Source organism: Apodemus sylvaticus, chromosome 9, assembly GCF_947179515.1.
Source record: "Apodemus sylvaticus chromosome 9, mApoSyl1.1, whole genome shotgun sequence".
Lineage (NCBI taxonomy): Eukaryota > Metazoa > Chordata > Mammalia > Rodentia > Muridae > Apodemus > Apodemus sylvaticus.
In genome coordinates this window covers 93801633-93813718 of record NC_067480.1, presented here as the reverse complement: position 1 = coordinate 93813718, position 12086 = coordinate 93801633, and the positions used below count along the sequence as shown (strand labels likewise).

General features: G+C 39.9%; 1 protein-coding gene across 1 annotated transcript in view; it reads left to right on the top strand.

Annotated features, from left to right (window-relative positions):
- The window catches only part of Col19a1 (collagen type XIX alpha 1 chain), a 301599-nt gene extending 290358 nt beyond the window's left edge, over positions 1 to 11241 (top strand). Inside the window, exons 48-50 of the mRNA XM_052192819.1 lie at positions 4520 to 4648; positions 10899 to 10976; positions 11114 to 11241. Coding sequence (XP_052048779.1) covers positions 4520 to 4648; positions 10899 to 10976; positions 11114 to 11241 — 335 coding nt within the window. The remainder of the gene's footprint in view (positions 1 to 4519; positions 4649 to 10898; positions 10977 to 11113) is intronic.
- Positions 11242 to 12086: the final 845 nt, after the last annotated feature.

The following is a 12086-nucleotide window of genomic DNA, read 5'->3' as shown; positions in this document are numbered from 1 at the left end:
TCCAGTGACCTGTGGTTGTCTGCTCATACAGAAGGATAGGTTCTGAAATCTACTGAATGTAGAATTTACCAACCATGGTTTTCCCATAGAGTAGTTAGCTGGGAATTCAAAATGAAGAGCTTTCCATTTCAGTGACCTTAAGAATCTCTGTGGGGGCATTTATTTACTTATCTACTTACTTATTTATTATTTACAGTATTAAAGACAAAGCCTTGCTTAAGTCTGGGATTGTCAATGCAGAGACAGTCTATTTCCCTTTTATTTATTCATTTTACATTTTAATTAAAACATAATTATCTCACTTCCCCTCCCATTTTCAGAAAGGGAACCTTTGGTTCCTGGGATGGAGAAGAGTCACTGCCTAGCTGTTTAGAGAAAGACAAACACCCCTCAGCTAGCTGATCCTCAATTTCCAAAGTGTTGTTGCTTCTTTCTCCTCTTAGGGTCCCCGCATTCGTGAGTTTTATGACTTTACAAATGTCCTGGTTGTTTTTCAAGTATCCCCAAGAGAGTTAAAGCAGATGTGTGGGTTCAATCTACTATTTATATTCATAATATGTCAAAGCAACATGATTACAAAGGCTGTGAATGGATATAGCATTATGAACTACAAAATAAATGAATCCATAATGTTATTAAAAATTAAAACAAACTTGGGGAATAATTCAGATCTCACAAAAAACAAAACTGTTACATTGCCCCATAGGAGACAAACTGAGTATAATTTTAGTCTTCATGTTTAAAAGACATGTGGGAAAGCCATGGAAATCATCCAAAAACAAAATGATTTCCAAAACATTATTTGCCCTGTGAATGAGTTTCGTTTGAACCTTAAGGCTAAGAGATAACAATATTATTAAGTAATGGGTACTTCCCTTGAGAAATCCATCATATAACTAACAGTTCCATAATGGAAGATCAGAAGGAAAGAAGATGAGGTTATACTAAGAAAGTGGATACTTTAATTGTGAATGGGCATTAGGAAAAAAGATTATTTTTCTTTGAAAAACAGAGTTACAAATTCTGTTTGTGAAACAGCAGGCAGGGGAGAGCCGGTGACATCCGGATGTCTCTTACTTCTTCAATATTCACATCGACACTGTCATGAGATCATTCTCCCAGGAACCAAGTCATCTGTCAGTCTCGCCTACCAGCCTGCTGGAGCTTGTTTTGCCCTGGCGGGCGGAATACCAACGGTTTATGTACACCTCTTCTAAAGTCTTTAATTTTCTGCCTCATTACAAAGCAGAGCCACAAACCAGTTTAAATGACTAAGGGCTCTGAAAACAGAGGGAAGGCAATTAAGAATACAGGCCTTCCAAATTCATTTAGACGCTCAGAAACTATTACTTTCAATTATAGAGCATTAGGGTAAGGTTCAGCCGAGGTAATTAGCTTATGCTAAATGACTTGTTTCTTGGTGTAGCTTAAAGCCAGTTCATTTACAGCTACAAGTAATTCTTTAAAATAATTGTGTTTCGCTAAAATTATTTTAAAAAAAAAAAAAACTCCCAAAACAAAGTACTTGTAAATTCACTTCATATGTTAAGGAGAAAAAATTAGGATGGTGAATATTTCTGTTTAGGCATTTAAAATAGAAGGCGTGTTTCAAACCATTTATTCATTGGTGTGGGTTCTTGTGCACATCTGCGTGTGTTGGCACATGTGCCACAGCATGTGTGGAGGGCCAGGATATTTGTAGGAGTCAGTTATCTCTACCATGTGGCTCCCAGGGACTGAACTCAAGCACTCAGGGTTAGCGCCAAGCACCTTAGGCAGCTGAGTCATCCGAACCTGCAAGTTAGTTTTACAAATTACCTTTGAATCACTAAGATAATTTGTCTTTTGAAGAAATTGCATGGAGGGGAGAACCAGTGACAACTTTGTTTCTTCTTATCATAGCAAGACTGTACCTCTTCTAGTTTCTCTATTTCAAAATCAATCATCCATATATTAGACTCTTACAATGTCAATATATAAAATATAACCAAAGCAAGTTTAAGGGGCCGGGTGGCAGATTTTATTTATAAGTGAATTCAAGATGTTGTCAAAATGGATTCCACATTAAAATACTAAGTATTCTCTTGAGATGAAATTTAACAGAGCAATGCTCTATGTGAAATTAGTGACCAACAATTCAGGAGTGACAAGAACTGTCTGGCAGCAGCTGACAGATTTCTAATCTTGTGTCTCAGATTATTCCAAAACACCTAGAGGTGCTCTGCAGATGTGTCTTGTAATGCATGTGCCTATAAAAACATGATAAAAGTTCTTATTTAAGTGATAAGTTTAAATAATTAAATTCTTTGATTCCAGAACAAAAGTAGTTGGTGAGAAAGTCCACAATCCCTAATCCAAGGTCTCCCTACAAAGAACGTTTAGTCAGGTGTGGTGGAGTTCCAACTAGAATGCCAGGAGTTCAAGGCCAGCCTGGACCTCGAGAGATCCTCGATTTTTAAAAACAAAACAAAACATGTAATTAAAAAGAAAATCAAGAATGCTTTGTTCACTTAATTAATAATATACGCTGTTCAGAAGTTAATTTTAATTGAAAACTCTTATTTATTGTTTCATACTTAGAGTCTTTGAACTTCTCTGTTTTGTTGTTCTTTAAAGTTTCATTAACACACCAACATGCTCATGTCTTTTTGTATGTATGTGGAGGGTTGTTGTATGCAGGGTAGGGGTTAGTTGGAATATGCCCCATGGGGCCAAGTACAGGCAGGCACGGAGGCTACAGAGGATGTTGAATTTCCTTTTCTATCCCCCATCTTTTCCTGTGAGGTGGATGATCACTAAGAGTCTCTGTGATCTTTCTGTCTCTGATGTCAGCACTGGGGTTGCAAATGCACACAAATCCTCACAGCTTTTACGTGAGGGCTAGGGATTTGAACTTGAGTTCCTATCCTTAGCAGCAATCACCCTTATCCACTGAATAAGCCCCAACATGGTAACTTTCCACATTGCATGCTCCTTTCCTTCTCAATGTATCGTGATATTAATCACTGTCTGAGACTTAGTAGTTGCATCCCGCTGTACCAATTATATAGGTATCTTCATGACCTGATGATGAGCCTCTGAGAGTTAATTATTCTCTGTCATCTCTGGGTACATTCTCCAGGATGCCTATATACAGTGTTGTGTTCCAGACAGTCTGTTAAATGCATAAAAGGTATTGCCTATGGTGTGCTACTTGGTAAAACATCCTGTGTTACGAAGTACTTAATTTATAAAGACATATCACTCGATACTTAATGAAAACATGACATATATTTATTTACCAGCTCTTCCTAACAGCACGGATAATGTGTTCATTTCCTGCGATTTGTCTTCTCCATTCCAACGTTTTCTTAGGCTCACAGAGACACACAGATGCATTTTCTCGTTTTTTTACTGCTGCCGCTACATTCAAAGGGACGCATCTCATCTGCAGCAATGATGCACCTATTGTTCTTTTACCAAAGTAGACATCCTCCTAACACCCTGATAGAATAAAGGAGACACCAGCTGGACATACAACAGAAAATGCATAATACTGGGGGAATATAGAAGTCCCTCTTTAATAAGTAAAAATTACTTGTGAGATTATTCACCTACTATGGAGCTGAAGTGGTAAGGTGAAGCCAACGACAGCTTTTCAGTGACTAAATGTCTGTGTGGAAAAGGCAGTGTTGTTCACCTCATCTGCTGCCATGAAAGAAAATAGAACCCATACACACGTTAGGGAGTCAGAAGGGTCAACAACTTGAAGCCTTGTTTAGTCATTTTCTTCAGCCTCTAAATCTGGGGTAAGGTCACAGACAGGACCCCACTCAGCTGCAACCATTCTACTACTTGACTTGGGGAAAAGGGCAGACACCTATAAGTTCACAAGCCTGCCTATGGTGACCGGACAGCCTGGCCTATGGTGACAGGACAGCCTGTTGAATGTCCCCACTACATGCTCCTTGCCAACAGGCTTCCTCTGGGGTGAGCACCTGAGCAGCAACTGGAAATCTCCTTTATGGCCATTGCGACACATTGTCCATTCAGCGTTTTCTTTTCATAAGAAAAGTAAATTTAATAATCACTCAAAATACAGGGATTGGGTTCTCACCGTGGAAGAAGGTGTTAGAGAATCTGAATATACTAAAAATTGCTACACATTCAGTATGTGGATAGAAAGAACCTTGCATTTATCCTTTAAACAATTCTTTAAAAAAAATTCTCCACAAGTCATAACCGGAAGTTCATTAGGCAAGTATTCTGGCCACCCTACACACACACTGCTGAGTTCCAGGGACACTGATAATTCCTAGACCCTCTGAACAACCCAGCTGTTCTGTTTCTGTCTTTAAACAACTCCATGCAATTTATTCTATATACTTTATCAAAAAACACAGCAGGCAGACTGGTTGGTATAAAAAATGTGCTTCAGTTATAAATTGAATTTTTTTCAACTTTGTGTTAAAATGTTTGGAAATGCTTTGACGCAAAAACATTTCCATCAAATGATTTGTTTTTTCTTTCATAAACGAAGAGAGGATGGCTGTGTTTCTATCCCAGCTTAAGCTGCCAGCAGCAATGTTGTCTGCTCAAGCTCATGGAAGACCTGGCCCACCAGGGAAGGACGGGTTACCTGGACCTCCGGGTGATCCAGGGCCCCAAGGTAAGGCTGAAAATGTAGTATGTGCTTGCCATAATCCTCAATACTTATAATTGGAATTAAATACATATATATTGTATTATAACATGGCTTGTTTGGACTATCTTGTTAATATTTTATTTTCTAGTGATAAATATTAATTATTACTACTTCAAATTTAAAACAGACATACCTGCTGTTCTAAGTTCATTTTAATGATATCCAGAGTAACAATAATGCTGTCTGCTTCTCTATCATTGTCACAGAGGAATCCTAGCATTGTTTTTGTGGCCAGCTTACTGTTAGGTGAGATTCCTTGTCTGAGAGCCCTAAAGAAACTGAAAAAAAATAAATTAAAAAAAAAAAGTCTTGGGAGACTCTGCTACCAATAGTCATTTGGGGCTAACACCTAATTGGGGAAGTTTATACTGATGCTCTAGTAGAGTTTTACAGATAGTAACTTTTAAAGTATAAACTTTACACTTGTTTTACTTTCTGAGAATTTTATACATATGTATACAGTGAAATATTATCATATCTACTGACTTCCCTATCTAAGTATTCACATGCCCCCTCAACATGAGTCCTTCCAAATCCCTCTCTTTAAAAAAGAAATAAGACACTAAGTCCAGTTGGTGCTACCCATACGTGCACAAGTGTAGTGCATCCAATGGTTGCACTGGAACATGGAAGGCCTACTAAATGGCCACATCCTCCATTAAGAGTGAGTCCTCCTTCTCCAGCAAGTACCCACTGCCAATAGTTCCCATATATGGTGTAAGGCCTAGGGATGATTTATATCATCTTCACCAGAATTTTTGGATAGCTTGATCTTGGGTAGTAGGTCTTGGGCAGATAACTACAATAGCCTTTGAACTTTAAAGTATACTTTGTATGACTTCTAAAGACTTTAAATCCAAACTTACATTGGCAAAGAAAATAAATTGTCCCACTGATGACAACTGGAGAAGACAAATGCTCTTGAGTTTTGCTTGATTTAGTTATTCTGACACAGCTGTTCTGTAAAAAATATGGTTAGCCATCTGCATACTGACTAGATAGACCTGTGTTTAGATGATTCATGAATTCTGACAGAGAAATGCCAAACTTAGTGAGTATGAACCGTAAAAACAAGGCTAGAGAAGCGGCCTTAAGCACCCTTGCTACCACCAAAGCTATTCCTAAGCATTCTGGGAAGTTTACCTTACTGGGGTTGAATTAAGTGCACAGGATCTACTTGAGGGCAAACAGCACATCCCCGTTCCCTATCTTACACATGACGGGGACAGAAAATCAGACACTAGAAAATCCACTCTCTACACTTGGAGAGACCCATGGCTCTAACCACATGGGTAGCAGAGGATGGCCAGGCCCTGTATCAATGAGAGGAGAGGCCCTTGGACCCGTGAAGGCTCTTTGCCCCAGGGTAGGGGAATGCCAGGTCAGGGACGCTTGAGTGGGTGGGTTAGTGAGCAGGGGGAGGAGGAGGGGATAGGGGGATTTTGGAAGAGAAATGAAGAAAGGGGTTAACAGTTAAAATTTAAATAAATAGAATATCTAATAAAAAGAAAGGAAGGAAGGAAGGAAGGAAGGAAGGAAGGAAGGAAGGAAGGAAGGAAGGAAGGAAGGAAGGAAGGAAGGAAGGAAGAAAATCCTCTCTCAATATTAGTCACAAGGACCCATGCCATGAAGAAGATGAACCACAGACACCAGCAAGTAGGTTTCCAGATTCTGGTTGAAGTCCATATTTCCCATTCAGACACAGTGCTCTTCTAGCCGGTAGAGGAGGTGAGAGGTCTTGGTATTTTCAGCACTTTAGCTTGGGTCCCTCGACTTTTCAGAGGATATTATATAAATGCTAGATCCTCAACAGAGGGAGCTGTTTGGTGGGTGGGTGCTGTTGGTTGTGGTTTGTTGCAGTTTAAGTAGTCCTGTATGAAGAGATGAGAAAAAAAAGAAATTAGATATCCTGACTGTAGTTGAACTTGCCCCAAGGAACTCGATGCCCCTATTCAGCAGGAAGTAGTCTAACAATATTGTCATCCCCTTCTATCCTTTTTTCTCTCCTGGTTAATGTTAGGGGGTTAATTGGGTAGAAGAAGAGAGGTAGAGAAGGCAGGAATAAAAAAGAACCCACAAAGTAGCCAAAAACAACACTGTAGTTTTCTTAAATACCCATCTTCCTTTTGTCTCAGGTCAGGAGGTTTGACTCTCAGTTGAAGGAAAGGGAAGCATGTAGATTCAAAGGCAGCCTTTTGTGTATATACACCTGTGCAGAAGGTGCTTATCACCTTTTATCCATCGGGTCTCTTCTGAAGTCAGGGTGTATGAGAACTGGAAAAACCTTTACAAGCCATCTGAAGATGCGACGCTCTAACCACATGAAGAATATGCCCTGTTGATAACCAGTAGAAAATATTGGATGGATCCTTCAGATCTTGCAATCCGAGAGAATACACAAAATGGCAAGTTGCAGTGATTTGGTAAAACACAGTTCACACCAGAGTCACCTTTCCCACACAAGCTCCTAGCTCCAGGCATCATCCTAAGACTTGGGAAGGTCCATTTCGAAGGTTCTCAGTCAGAGGCAATTCTAAATCAACAATAGTAGTCTTTGAAAAGTAAGACTTATATTTGCTACCGACTCAACTGATCAAAAGATGACCTTCCCCTTTGCAATGGATTTCTGTGGGGTTAGCTCACTGTTATGTGTACAGCACAGACTATTATTTATCAGGGAGATCTGAGGTGTGATTCTTGAGTTTGAAGGAATTCTCCACATGGTTTCCAGTTTTCTTAAAACAAGTTCTATTAAAATGGACAAAACTTCTGTCCCACCAGAGTTATCTGACAACAAACACACTTAGAAGTGGTTGCCTCCACCTTTGGTTCCCCCACAGGACTTCTGACAGTGAATATATCTTGACTACAAGTCATTGATTGATGCTTCAACTCCTTGTAAAGTTTCCAGAAACACAGCAGAAAATAAGGTTTACAAAAAAAAAAAAAAAAAAAAAAAAAAAAAAAAAAAAAAAAAAAAAAAAAAAAACTGAGATTCATTTTAAAAGAACTTTGCCTATAGTCATACTGTACTGGTAACCTAAAAGCCACAAAGAAATCTCATGGGGGAAGAGAAAGAAGAAGAGGAGGGAGGAGAAGGGAGAGGAAGGAGAGGAGGAAGGGGAAGGGAGGAGGAAAAGGAGGGAGGAGGAGGGAGAGAGCAAGGAGGAGGAGCAGCAGTTAAGAAGGTGGATTTTTGCTTCTTCTCTGGGTGGGCATTAAAAATTAAAGGGTTTTCTCTGGTAATAAGTAAATGTAAAGTTCTCAGAGGATGAAGCCATTCCATCGGTCTTCTCTCTTCTATTTAAAAAGGAGGAGGAGAGCATTCCTGTCAGCCTCAAATGCTGTTGTCTAGGTTAGATATTGTGTCTCACAACAATTGAGTCTGATAAAAGGGCGAGGTGCAAACAAGAGCACAGGAGGGGGCAGGAAATGTGTCTGCTGAGCTGTGCTCCAGGGTACACCGGCCACTCAGGCACTGTGTCTGGTGCGAGGAGCTCATCTCAGAGATGCGTGGGTTTTTAATAGTACCTGTCAGGAAAGAAATCCATTTTAATTTAAATTAAGTGGCAATTTGAAATACGCACCAGGAAAGAGGTCTTTTTTTTTATCACCTTCATTCTCTTCATATGTTTAAGGAAGGTTTAAAAAAAAAAAAAACAAAGACCTTGTAAAGTGTCCTGTGCTTATTCTGCAGAGCAGAAGATTGTAGAAGCGAGGAAGGAATTGATGTGAGGCCATCAGAAATGTGCCCAAGGGAGGCCATTCTCCTACAAAGACTTACTAATGAAAAATGGTGGATATTCTTCCAATAACCCAATCTTCCTAAAGGACAGGGAGTGCTTATTAGGGAGGATTCTAAGGAGACCATTTTGTTTGCACCCTCCTACACTCCCATGAGGGTAATGACTGATGTCTTGTTAAAGTCAAAAGCATTTCTATAGAATTTTTATGTTAGCCCTCATGCTAGGCTGGGACTGTGGCCTTCCCACTGTGCAGAGAGAAGGCACCGCCCACTGCTGTCTCTCCTGGAAGGGGTCTATAACACACGATCCAACTGCCACAACTCAAGAGCAATGGACCCAAAAATCATAACCCACAATAGCTGTTCTTCATAAATGATGATGAACTTTCCTAATGAATCGAACTTTCTTGGGTTAGGTTTTGCAGAAGAATTTTTATAAAATGTAGTTGGTGTTTTCAAAAAAAGAAACCTTGAGACATGGATGTCACACATATAAACCCCAGTCATTTCAGAAAGAACCTACATGTAGACTTAATAAAAAAATAACGAAGAGGAGGAGAAGGAAGGAGATGAGGAGGGATGGGGATGAGGGAGAAGAGGAGGAGGGGAAGAGGAGACTACATGCACACCATCGATTTTAATAAACCAGTACTGGGAATCACTCTTCTTTTTGACTTTTTAAAGTTCAGATATCATCAGCTTCTAAATCCAGGAAAACTTTTTTTTTTAACCCAGTGGCCCATGGGATAGTTGATAGTTCTTGGATAGTTCTGACCTATTCAAACAAACCAAAAAAAGTTAGCAGTTGGAGGCCCTTGAAAATAGAGCATGATTTTAAGTTAAAATGGCTGAACGGTTCAGGATCTAGTTAGTGGAGCAAAACAAGAGAAGCTGAACACATTGTGTGTGTGTGTGTGTGTGTGTGTGTGTGTGTGTGTTTGTGTATGTGTGTATATGTGTGTATATGTGTGTATGTGTGTGTTTATGTGTGTATGTATGTTTAAGTGTGTGTGTGTTTGTGTGTGTATTTGTGTGTGTTTATGTGTGTATATGTGTGTTTATGTGTTTAAGTGTGTTTGTGTATGTATGTGTGTTCATGTGTGTATGTGTGTGTGTTTATGTGTGTATGTGTGTTTAAGTGTGTTTGTGTGTGTGTGTTTGTGTGTATATGCGTGTATATGTGTGTATGTGTTTATGTGTATATATGTGTGTATGTGTTTATGTGTATATATGTGTGTATGTGTTTATGTGTATGTATGTGTGTATGTGTTTATGTGTGTGTATATGTGTTTATGTGTATATATGTGTGTGTTTATATGTGTATGTGTGTTTAAGTGTGTTTGTGTGTGTGTGTGTGTGTGTGTGTGTGTGTGTGTGTGTGGTGGGTATGGCCATATGCATGCAATGCCTACAGAAGCTAGAACTATTTTCTGAGTGCATGCTGATGATGGTGCTTCTCCACTCACCATATGTTCACTCTCCAGTTCACATTTATCATACATTAAACATGAATACGAGGTTGGGCACAGTAAAGCACAGAGAGCCTTGCAGACACACAGTGACAGATAAAGCCTTAACAAACTAAGCTTTTGATAGTGAGATACTGCCACTACACGTAATACTTAAATACATTATTCATACCTTCTCTTATATTCTTATGATAGATGTGTGAGCCCTGTTCAACAGAAATTCTGATGGGGGTCTTGGTATGTGTAATGGGAAAGACATGCACAGGAAGAATTTTGTTGTGTATGAGAACAGACAGCATATGAATACAGGCTTTAGTGCAATAATTAAATAAACTGAATAGTTAATAAATAACTAATTACATGAAATAAAGGAGCAAGCAACTCATGTTCTCAATATCAGCAGAACACAAATTTGAGTCAAATCAGTTTAAGATAAAAACACAAAATGCACCAGGCAGTGGTGGCGCACGCCTTTAATTCCAGCACTTGGGGGGCAGAGGCAGGTGGATTTCTGAGGCCAGCCTGGCCTACAGAGTGAGTTCTAGAACATCCAGGGCTATACAGAGAATCCCTGTCTCAAAATAAAAACACAAAAACAAAAATAAAAACACAAGATACTTTTCTATGACATTTAAATGCTAAGGACCAGACATTTTAGCTATGCTATGAGAGAAGAGATCGAGAAATTCCCGAAGTTTTTAAGATGTATTTTTCAAGATTGATTTTTATTACTCTTAAAACTAAATCTCACTATGGAAAATCACGGTTTGCTTTAGTGTAATTGATAGATTAGCTGCATAATTATCAGACTCTCCACGCTTTACTGTGCCCAACCTACGTTTTCGTTTAGTGTATAAATGTGAGATAAATACTAATTCATGGTGAGTGAATAAATGATGTTACCAGTAGCTCTCAGGAAGCAGCACTTCCCTGTGCATGTCAGTGCTGAGCACGCCTCGTTTTACGCCTCCTTTTGTATTTGTATTTGTCCCTCATCCAGGTTACCGAGGACAGAAGGGAGAAAGAGGTGAACCTGGGATTGGGCTGCCAGGGAGTCCGGGTCTTCCTGGATCTTCAGGTAATAGACTCACTATATCTATGCATGCAGTGCTCTCAGGATTGGCATTTTCTCTCCTGCGGACCTTATGTGTTCAGCTGAAGGAGAGGCGGAGGCAGGCGGGATCGCATTTCTCATGGAGTGTTTTATTTCCTCAGCAGTGGGTTTGCCAGGCTCACCGGGGGCCCCGGGGCCTCAGGGACCCCCAGGGCCCAGTGGAAGATGTAGTCCAGAAGATTGCCTCTATCCTGGGCCTCCTGCCCATCAGCAGGCCGGTGGGAAGTGAAAAGTGAGGAAGAAGACATCGTGTCCGGAGATATCTCCATGCCACTTGAGCCGCCAACGTGAGCGTCCCAGCCACGTGCTCTCAAGGCTTACGAGTTCTGGACAGCTTTATTTTATTTTTCTGATGCAGGGGCAGACATCCAAAGCAACCATCTGAGTCCTATTCCGACAGTAATTGCAGATCAGTATTTTCAGATGTTTGCCAACTCCGTTCCATATGTTCTGCTTTAGTGTGGCCTCTGAGTTCTACGGCTTCGTAAGACAAATGCGAGTGAGCCTGTCACGGGTTCTTCGGGGAAAAAAATCACATGAGACGAGTCACTACGCAGACGACACAGACTTTGTGAACTCGTCGACATGACTAGTTTTTTGATTCCTGAATTTTAACTTTTCTAATTTATCTTGATTATTTTCTTTGTATTTAAACTTGCTATCATTGCTTTCTGATTTTCTTTCTGCTCTTTTGAGATTGAAGTAGTTAATCACTGATGGTGAATGTCTTAGGACTGATTTTTACAAGAAGTCTTATATCATCCTACATTCATTCGATTTATACAGAAAAGATATGCAATAAGAGATTTGCTTTTAACTTATTTAAAAAACCCTATGGGAAGCTCTATCATGGAGCCCCCAAAATCATCATAGCCAACTACTGAACTGTGACTATTGTGACTTCTTAGCAATGAGCTCAATTTGGAGCACTGGCACGAACATACGCTACATGAAAAACCAACTTGACCCTATGCGCATGTCTGTGAGTCTCCTGTGGTGAACTAAAAGTGGTTTTCTCGAAGAGATGCTCGGTGGTACCTGGCAAGGTTTAGCAGCCTGGCAAGACCTCTGTGC